Genomic DNA, 11073 nt, shown 5'->3' with positions numbered 1-11073 from the left:
GACGCCAACAAATTTGTGCACGCTTTATTTCGGACATCGGCGCTAGCGATACGCCGTGTCGTTCGCGCACGGTTTACGGGAGGAGGGGCTACCACGGCGGTGTTTACGGCGGTTGAGGAGGTGCTGCCATCGTGGGGTGTTTGACAGCGCTGTTGACGCCTCGTCGGACGGCACTCCGGTACTCCTGAAACCCCGTCATAAATTATATTTGTAAATGCAGCTTCGTTCCACCGATCACCGAAGCGGTACCATGGTATAAAGGAGCTGCTGAAGGTAGGTCAGACGCTACCTAAGCGAACGCTCCCTTTCCGAGGCCGAAAGGCCGGCTAAAGGTGTAGTTTAAAGGAAGGCTGGTTTCCGAAACGCGATAAGGAGCCGCAAAGGTGAGAACCTCGAAATGGAAGGTAAAGGTTGGTTTGTGAATACGGAGGGTCGCAATTTTTGGAGCCCTCCATTACGGCGTCTCATAGCCTGAGTCGTTTTGGGACGTTAAATCCTATAAATAAAACTAAACTAGAAGACCGTAGTTTGATTCGAGGAAAGAAAAGTGCTGTATTTGCCTACCTTCTCGTTAGACACCCGAAGCGTACATATAAACGTTAGGCTATTTTAGTAGGCTCCGAACCTCCTCCACTAATAATGTTTATAGCTCATGCACATATTGGAAGCCTGCCGGGGTGGTGCAGGGTTTAGGGCGGTCGACTACTGCGCCCAAGGACGCGGAATCGAATGCAGGTCTCGGTGGCTGCTTATCGGTGGAGGCGAAAAGCTAGGCGCCCGTGGGCTGTTTGATGTCAGTGAACGTTAAAGAACCCCAGGTCGTCGAAATTTCTGGAGTCCTCCACTACGGCGTCCCTCATAGCCTGAGTCACTTTGGGACGTTAAAGGGGGCATGAAACGGCTAGAAAGGTCACTGACAAACGTTTTTAATGTGTATAATAAATGCTTCCGAGCAATCTTGCAAAGTAAAACTCCTCGGAAAAAATCCAGCGAATTATTATTAATTTTTAAAAACAGCGTTTTTTGAAATTCGCGGGCTGCACCATTTCCGCGTGGTGGCGAGATTCGGGACTATTCTGCCGTGATTACCTACGTCAGAAGTCACAGAGTAACAGGCCACGTCAGGCTGCCATTGGCTGCAGCCGCGACGGCCACTACGTCACGGACACACTTCCGGTAGCTGCGAAAGTCGTCTGCTCGAGTGCTGCATAGACATGTGCAATGCATGCGAGAACCCAAGCTTGGCGCTTTGGTTCGCGATGTTAACCGAGAAGGTGGTGGCGTCCGACTGAAAGTGCGCGTGGCTGCAGGAGTGCGAAACGAGCACCAGCTGGACCGATTTAACACCGTACCGAATTAATAGGCAGCATCAACCTTCATGTACCGACCGACGGCGCAGCAGCGTACTGTATAGTCCCGTGTCCCGTCTCGTCTTTGCCGCATTGACCATTTGTGCGGCGTGTTGTGTGCGTCGAAAAAAAAAGAAAAAAAGGTCTACCCTCATCTTGATCGCAAAAGTACACAAATTCGCACTGCGTAAGTGCAGCACCCGATGCCGCCAGGCACGGGCGCTGCGGCCGACGGTACTCCGGTTGTGCGCTGCTCCCTGCTCATCGCTAGGCCTTGTTTCTTTTGCATCGCAGCTACGGCGGACGGCGTTTTAGAATCGTCTGCTTCGCTGCGTCTCTAGTGTAGTCGCTCGCGTGCTCCTGTGCACGATTCTTGCGTGTAGCTTCGGAAAGCGGTGACAACCTGCGCTGCCGAACTGAATGTGCCGAGCTGCTTGCTGCTTTGCGCCGTCGATTCTAGCTCGGACGATGCGTACACATGAGATAAACACGCGTGCACGCTACGCATTGGCACTTCCTAAACGATTTGCGAAAGGACGTCAAAAAAAAAACACTACACTACACTATCCTTTTTGTTAATCTCAATTTTAAGATTCGCGGACGAATAATTCGTGCTCACCTGTCATCCGATATCCAAACTCTGTAGCGATCATCAGTCCGTGCTCTCGTCGGTGATACGTACGCGTATACATTCCATTCGTTATGCACAAGAGATGCCTGTCGCCGACCATAATGAAAGCAGCTCCGGTCTAAAAGCGACGACGACATATGTTTGCACGCGGGCAACTCGCACGCTCGATCGTCTGCTAGCATCCATGCAGAGTCGATGCTATCGCAGCTATCGCGTCAACTCCGCGAGGGGTCACCGGCCGCCGTTGGTCAAACCGCAGAAGACGGTACCAAAGAGACTGACCCAGGCAGCGCGATAGAAGAACGCGGTCTTGTAGAAAGCCATGCTCGGCAGGAGTGCACGCTAATTTGCGCGGAATGGGACAGGGATATGAAGGAAAGTGCTCCCTCCGCGGCGGCCGCCGGTATGTGTGGACAGCTTCCCACCTGCAGGCATGCGCTTGCGAACGACCCGAGTCGTTCGGGCTGCTGTCGCACACAATTCAGAGAGGTCAAGAAAGTGAAGAAATCGGCGGCTGAGGAAGACAGCAGACAAGGTTGAAAGCCATGCAAACGCAGACGGGACGGGAAAGGCAGAGACCGTGAATGCATGGGCGAAGCTCGGGGAAAACAGGTGCGACGACCGGAAGTCTGAGAACCGAGCGTCACCCGACGACGCTTCGTGGGTGGGGCTAGCGGGGCGGAGTTCCCAAGCTGTTTTCTTCGTTTATTTTTCTGGTTTCTCTGAGTGTTGAGTTGAGGGGAGCGAGGAGGAGCGCCATTTTTAATAGCCGATATCTCTGCTGTTAATGAAGCTAGTTAAAAAATTCTTGCGGTGAATTGATGTGTGAGGGAGTACCTATCTCTTGACCGATTTGCTTTACCCCGTTTTAGGCATTGCATGACCCCTTTAAACCCCAAAAGCAAACCATATTGGAAGCCAACTTAAAAGCAACACAAAAAAAGATGCATTGCATCCAATATCCAATGTTTGCCCTTGATACAAGTGCCACATGACGGCATAGAAACTGTGTAAACATTCGACAGATCGAATTAATTACATTCACATAACGTTGTGCTTAGATAGCATAAATTACAGTGATGAGACTGAAAGCCCATTTGCGTCACAAATCATAACACTCTAATTGAGTCTGCTGTCCATAGGTCTCGGCTCGATGCTTTGGTACCTCGATGACTGACCACTGCCACGAGGCTTGCTGGTTCGTCCCTTCTTCACATTCCGGCAGTTCAGCGTCTGCTTCATGAAGTCCACACTCTGAATGGAACCCGCAGCAGATAAAGGGCTGGCCAGAGTTGGCTTCTTCGACGGCTGCTGTGAAAAGAGCTGGGCATGGAGCAACATAAAGAGCGTGGTCCCAGCGAGGGCGAAAAGCACATCGCCACGACCAATGTCTTGCCGCACGGACAGCACTACGGCACACACCCCTCCCAAGCGGCCCAAACCGAAGAGCCAGCAACTCGCCCCGCAACGCACACGCGTCGGCACCATTTTCAAGACGTTGGCGAATATGAGGACTTTGACCGCGAACGTAAGCGGTTTGGCTGAAAGGAAGAACAATGTCGTTACGTAAGCGCATCCCAATGCGAAACTAAGGCTTATCACGCAGGAAACGCCACCGAGCGTTCCTACTGCTGCGGCTAGTAGATGTTGCGGTGAGAGTTTTCTGAACGTAGCGTAGAGCAGCGCGAAACTTGCGAGGTTGGTTCCGCTTGAGGCCCACTGGAACCAAGCAGTTGTTCCTAATATTACCCTGTCCTCGACGGCCATCAATGAGTATTGTGAGAACGAAGCAGAGAACGATAAGCCGATCATCACGAACGCGCTGCGCTGTACTGCCTTTGCTCTAGTTACGTCTCCTGCTGTGAGCAGCATGCGCATTTCGGTCCTCTGAACCTCTGCCTTGAGCCTTTCCAGCATGCAGTCAGTGTTTGAAACGGGAAAGTGATTTTCTTTGGCGGCAGCGATCATGAGCATTTCGGCTCTGGCCATGTCGTTTACTGCAATGCACCAGCGGGCTGACTCATGCACTGCGGACACCGCGTACAACGTGAGGACAGTCGGGGACAGCATGAAGATCTGGAGAACTATCCAGTTCAGCCCTTTGAGCAGCCGTGCCACAGCAAGCCATACCTCGGCAATCAGCAAGCCTGCGCACATGGCGGCACACAGGTCCCTGTTCCTGTTCTCGTGCGTGGATGCCTCAAAGAATAGTGTGCAGGCGAGGACGGCGACAGTTGCCACGCAGCCAGAGTTGAGAAACCTTGAAAGGACGTACATGTGGTATGATGCTGCGAAACATCCGCCCATCGTGGCCAGCTGCAGCACCGCCATCGCTGTGAGGAGCACGGGCATCCGGCCGACTCGGTCCGCCATCTGCCCGACGGCAGTCATCGCAATTAGCGAGCCGGCTATGTAGGGGCTCTCCGCCATGGCGCGCAACCAGCGTCTGTGGCAGACCAAGTCCCACTGACTTACGATGGTCCTCTTGCTGTACTCCGGGTCGTAGTCCCAATCATCGCAGTCAACAATCAGCGTGTCGTTAGGGTGACCTGGGTGTTTGTAGACGCTGCATCGACTGAAGTGACCGTCCGCCTCTAGAGGGATTGCCGAGTTCCTCCAGGAGGCCGCAGGCACCTTGAATTCGCCCTGTGGCTGCTTGCACCAGTGGTCGACGTCACCAGAGATGAGACTGAAGGCGAGGGTGTGGCACTGCATTGCGCACACGGAGAATATAACGAGATTGAAGAACCAGCGCTGAAAATGACCATGGCCGAACACATCACTGCAGTCATAGCAGTCGCTCGTCACTAAGTCTACTCTACTGAGCCTGCGTCTAGATAGCAGAAGCATCTTAGACGTTAATACGGGAGGTATTTGTAGCTGCCCTAACCTGAACCACGGTCTTCTTCTTCTTCTGCCTTGATATATGGCACATACCCACGAAGGGGGATTGACCAGGGTTCAGTGTGGACTGCCAAATGTCCTACACGAACTGAACTAGTGCAATAAAGCAATTATCAACTAAACAAAAACATAAGATTTAAGACCACAAAATTGATTGAAAGAAAAAATAGGAAGCAAAAATTTGGAAGTTTGTAAATGTGGAATACAATTAGCAAGGGAATCTGTCCGTAGCTGTGATGTAGTTATGTATGTACTGACAAATTTGAGGCAACGCAAATCCCTTCGCACTCGCACCGAAGGAGAGTAGAAGCGGGACCGACTGCGTAAATCCCAAGCGTGCAATTGGAGTTTCTAAATGCACCCTCCTCAGATGTGAAAATCTTCGGCAAGCGAGAAGGAAGTGATCAACATTTTCAATCTCATCGCAAGCCTCACAAAGGTTTGTGGGGCTGATCCTGCATCTACATAAATAAAGATTTAGGCGAGGAGTCCTGCATCTCGTGAGAGTCATCGTTATCTCACACTGCCGTGATTTACATGAACGAACTTTCCATGAGTATATGAGATGCTGGTATTCGGCTGTAGATAGCAAGGTTTCATTGCACGAAGCGGCTAGGTATTGATAACGCTGAAAACAGGACATTCCAAAAATGGTGATATTAGGGATGGTACATGAAACGGATGCATCAAGAGCTGATTTAGCCAGGAAATCTGCCGCTTCGTTCTGGAAAATACCGCAGTGACCGGGGACCCAGATGAAGCGTAGTTCTTTCACCCACCCCGGTATGAAATACTTTAGTGAGCAGCTCAAAAGAGCATCCCGTGCTGACTCCAGTGGCAGCAAAATAGAAAGTCTCATAGAAAAATTATTTTTGATTGACTGCAGGGAACGTTCAGTAGTGCTAGTCCAATTGTCATAAACTCTGCTAATAATATCGGTGTGTAATCCGGGACACGCACCGAAAAACTCCAGGAAAGAGACTCTGAAAAAAATTCCAATCGCTGCTTTCAGCGCAGTCACAGACGCATCAGTGGCAATCACAGTGTGATCAGGGAACTTTTCAAGGTGATCACATAGGAGACTGGATATTAGACCTGAAGGTAAGTGCTTCACATTAGATGGAAATATAGAATCATAATTCATATCCACAAAGGACGTTGAGCAACCAATAGGACATATAGTAGCAAGGTCCACACCAATGTTTGCTAAAATGCTCTGCGTGAAAACAACCTGGGGCATGCAGACCCTTGGCCACTGGTGAGTGAGAAAGAGGGCGGGGTTTGACACAAAAATAGGTATATCCATACCTGGAGTAGCCTCAAATGATCGCAAGAAAAATCTAACAGTTAGAAGGCGAAAACTGGAGTTAAGGTCCGAATTGCGGGCCTCCAAGTACAGCACAGTGGTAGAGACTGACTGTGGAAGCCCTAGGCAGAGGCGCAGCGCCCGTCTCTCTAGAAGCAGCAAAGGATGCAGCTTATATTTACGACATCCAGAAAAAAGAATGAAGCCAAATTCCAGAATCAGTCTCACATAGGCTTTGTACAAAAGTAGAAGAGTGTCTCGACGCATACCAAATTTTCTATTACTTATCCGTATGAGCCTACCAAGGGCATGCTCACCTTTTTGAACATTAGACTTGATGTGAGGCCTCCAATCCATACTAGCATCATACGTAATGCCTAAATACCGCACAGATTCCACTTGAGGTATGACATCTGAGCGGTAGTTTAACGAAACATATAAGGGGGTTTTGGTTTTAAAAACTACCACAGTACGTTTGGATACATTTTAAACCAATTTAATTTTATCCAACCAGACCTCACGTGCATTTAGGTGAGCCTGTAGTGAACGATAGAGGTCATGAATATCTTTTGCAGAGGCGAAGAATGCTATGTCATCTGCATATTGCCGCGAAACCTTCAAAACAGTATTTGTTGTTTTTTAACAGCCGCCGGCATACAGGCTTATCACTCTGATTCTGGACCGCGTATCAGTTCCGTAATCTTTGTTTGTTCATGCTCTATGTCGCAGGTCACACATTTATCAGTTTTGTTGTAGCGAAATATGCACCGAGATCTGTCTCGAAGGTTCCGGCCACTCGGGTGTCTTTCACAATGTTCCAGCCCGTGCTGGTAGCTGTTTGCGACGTTGTCTAGATTGGTCTGTGCAGCCTTTAAATTGAGCGTTGACGAGTGTGACGAGCATTCTTTGTCCGACGACCGACGAGCACGTTTGCTATCGCCGCCGCCGAGTTGCTTAGTTCCTTTACGGGCGCAAGTCAGCCCCAATAAAGAGTTATTTCAGTACCATCACGCCTGTGTCTACTTTGGGCATGTACGGCCTTGTCACCACTACGTGACAATATACATATACAGTGACATCAGGATGAACCGGAATATCGCACATTAATACATTAGAAAGGAGTGGTGAGAGCACAGAGCCCTGGGGTACCCCTCTTGTCTGTGCATAGGTATCTGAGAATAATGAGCCATCAGTGCAAAAGAATTCTCGTCCTTTCAAAAATTTCCTGATCCAATCATAAATGAAGAACGGAGGACGTGATAATGACCACTTGTTTAGTAGAATGGAATGTTCAATGCTGTCATAGACGTTAGCTATATCGAGCGTCACTAACGCTGATACCTCCTTGTTGCACATTGCAAGATGAATCCTGATTTATAAATCAACATGTACAGACCATATTGAGCACCCATTGCGGAAATCAATCTGGGCAGAACTCAAAGAATTAACCTCTGAAATATGCTTTGAGAGGCGGCCATGCACAATTCTTTCTATTAATTTTACTAGATTCAAAGTCAAAGCTATCGGCCGAATGTTTTTAACATAAAATCCTTTACCAGGGTCTTTCAAGAGCAATATAATTTTTGCCACTTTCCAGACGTGCGGCAGCCATGCAGATTCTAATGATTCGTGGACCAGATCCAGGAGATAATAAGTGAATTCATTAGCTGAAATTTTGAGCACACCTATCGTAACCCCGTCCCAACCTGGAGCCGAGTTTTGCATAGAAGAAATCACAAATAGAAGTTCTGACCTTTCAAACTCAACATAGTGCGAGCAGAAAATGGGAGCGTGCAAGGAAACTCTGCACTGCTCCTGGAAACGTAATGCGTGCCCTTGTGCAATTGGTTCCAACTCATCCTTTGCCTCCTGTGGAGACAACGCTATAGAGGCTTTACAAAAGTTAGCGCCATCTAGTGAAATAAACAGAACCTGTGCGCGGCGGCCATGTTTTGTTCAGTCCGCCCGCGCCTCCCATCGAGAACGCTGTCAACGCGCGCCTTCGTGGAACCCGTGCATGCACCGAAAGGTGCATTGGAATACTCACAAGTGATTCTTCCATTTTTTAACATCACAGCAGTCACTGTTAGCACCAAGCTCTATTCGGAATGATACCAGCATGTTGTTGCGTGCCCTTCTGCAGCACGCGCACCGTCGTAGACGCGCACGGAATCAAGGTATACGCGTGTTTTCGACCGCTTGTTTGCAGTTCTAATCGGCTTTACAAGGGTCACTTGCATCATGTAAAGCATTACTGCATGTCCCTCTGACTGTGAGCTAGCTCACAGAACGTGCTATCTCCTAAAACAGCAAGGTTATTTGGCGTGCTATGGAGCGTTGTGAACTTGAAGGAGAAGCTTATGCTGCGATGGAGAACACGGGAGAAGGAGCAATGCATCTATAACGAACGCTATAGTCCAAATACGTTCTTTGAAACATTCTGTACGCAGGTTGCATTTACCATTGTGTATTTGATTTAAGACAGGGGCATGATTACCAAAGGTACTTTTCACAGTTGTACGAAATGGTAGTGCTTGGTGCAGAGAGCAGTACGGTTGTCTAGTGCACCCAAGGTGCGTGTTTCACGCTGCAAAAGCAAGCGGCTACCAAACCCGCGGCGTCTAGTAAAGCAGGAAAAGATGACATCCCACTAGTGTGTTGTAATACGCTCACGTGCAGCCCGTTTAGACCGGTCCAAGTCCAGAGCGCGCCGCTCAGGTTCGCATTCTGTGCGTTATACCTGCCAGCGCGGCTGATAAAATAACGAAGCGTGAGCTTCACTTTTGTTTGCTTTGTCGAGCCACCCGATGGTTCGCTAATTGACAGCTACCTGAAATTCAGTGGAATTTGTAAATATGCCGATTTCTTGTTTATTCCATCTGTCAGATAGTAGACATTTGAAGCTGTAACCTCACATGAAAGCGCTGACATGGGAAGCTTCGAGGAACTCTGAGGAAGAGGAACTCGGCTGAAACGAAAAGAAATTTGAATGGTCAACTAACATTACTGCGATGTGTTTGTGTTTGGGGCAACTGGCTGTGTTCATAAAGTCAGATTTGTATTATATCATATGGTTATAAAAAATTACGGGGACACTTAAGCTCCGCAGTTAAAGATATAACGCGATAGCGTCTCTCTCTCTCATACACACACACGCACGATATTTTTTTTCTTCACGTTTTATATTTTAGCTGTTTTATTTATATTATATTTCTATCATTTCTTTATTTAGATTTATTTTATTTGAAGATTTATATTTTTATACGCCAATACTCATGCGTCAGCAACAATCGCTTTCCATACTGAGCAATTTGACACTATTGAACACATTCTTCAATCATTTCAATTAATCGGATGAAGCGGAGCCGTTTGAGGAAGCGGTGCATGGCGTAGGACAGGCTGCACGGGTGGTAACGGCTCAGGCGGAGGCCGCGCAGCCACTGCCGCGTAGGTCAAAGGGGCTGGGACAGATGGTTGGCTATATTGTAGTGGTGCTCCGACGTATGTCAAGGGAGCGACGGCAGGAGTTTCAGGAAGCGTAGGAAGTGCTTCTGCGACTTGTTCGCGGATCACTTGCTGCAACTTTGGCGCCAAAGGAGAGGAAGCGTCAGGACGATGGGCAACGAGGGACAGTTGACGGGCAACTTCTTCTCGAATGAACTGCTTGATTTGTTGCAGCAAGGGGGGCTGTTCTGGATCAGCTGTTAACGCTGCAAGAGGCTCCTGGTGTGAGAGCGAAGAACGAGTGATTTGACGGCGCTTGCGTAATTCCTCAAAGTTTTGGCATGCATTGATGACGTCGACCACGGTTGCTGGGTTTCTGGCCAGAAGCATCTGGCACGCGTCATCGTCGATTCCTTGTAAAATATGACCAATCTTGGCCTGTTCTGTCATTGAAGCGTCCACGCGCTTGCACAGGTCTACAACATCTTCAATATAACTCGTAAAATTTTCGCCGGGTAGCTGTGCACGGCGGCGCAAGCGTTGCTCAGCGCGCAGCTTGCGCACTGCAGGCCTGCCGAAGATATCAGAAAAAGTAGTCTTGAAAGCAGACCACGAGGAGATATCAGCCTCGTGGTTGCGGAACCACAGGTTGGCTACGTCCGTCAGGTAGAATATCACGTTATTTAATTTGAGACCGTCGTCCCATTTGTTGTGCGTACTGACCCGCTCATATGATGACAGCCAATCTTCCACGTCGTGGTCGCCGGTTCCGCTGAAGATAGGAGGATCACGCTGGCGCAAAGCTCCAGCGCAGAACACGGCGGATGAGGGGCCGGTTGGACTGGGGGTGGTAGCGTCGGTCATTGCTTGTGTCGGGAGTGTGCGGCTTCGAAGCTCCAGGACGGCAGTAAATCCTGACCTCCACCAAGTGAAAGGGGGTGTTTACTGTCCTTTAGCAGGGATAATAGCCCTCTCCAAGAACCACAGAGAACCACACAAGAGCACAGCCAGTCTAGGCCTTCCACAAGCGAGCTCGAGCAGCGCAGCGGCACTTCGTCGTTCTTCTCCTCGTCTTTGAGATATCCTCGCCTAGTTCATCCTCGTCTTCATAATATATTCGCAGAGTTCACTACAATTTACACATTTTAAATTTTCTTCCTTAGCATCATCAAGCACCGGTTTTTCATTCTGAGCATTCTGACACCTTTAAACCCTTCATTTACAATTTTCACTTTTTTTCGTTTCTTTATTTCATCAATTGATCAATTAATAACGAAGGTTTAATTCACTCGTCATCGCCTATCGCACACCAATCAATCTTAAATCACTGGAAGCACAAATTACCATGGCATATATTTTATTTTACGCAGCCCCCGATTATTTTCGAAACTCGTGCCAAATACTGCATCGACGACATGGAAAGGAAAGTGTTCAGCGCC

General features: G+C 48.8%; 1 protein-coding gene across 1 annotated transcript; it reads right to left on the bottom strand.

Annotated features, from left to right (window-relative positions):
• Positions 1-3099: 3099 nt before the first annotated feature.
• On the bottom strand, positions 3100-4695 carry LOC146193840 (solute carrier family 22 member 7-like). Its single transcript, XM_084600620.1, has 2 exons — positions 3832-4695; positions 3100-3303 (listed from the first exon to the last, which is right to left on the bottom strand). The coding sequence occupies exons 1-2, from the start codon at positions 4693-4695 to the stop codon at positions 3100-3102; spliced, it is 1068 nt and encodes a 355-aa protein (XP_084456746.1).
• Between the last annotated feature and the right edge of the window lie 6378 nt (positions 4696-11073).

This window comes from Amblyomma maculatum, chromosome 4 (genome assembly GCF_055883805.1).
Source record: "Amblyomma maculatum isolate TAMU_Amacu chromosome 4, ASM5588380v1, whole genome shotgun sequence".
Taxonomy (NCBI): domain Eukaryota; kingdom Metazoa; phylum Arthropoda; class Arachnida; order Ixodida; family Ixodidae; genus Amblyomma; species Amblyomma maculatum.
The sequence above is the reverse complement of the archived record's forward strand: the minus strand, read 5'-3'. Positions and strand labels throughout refer to the sequence as shown.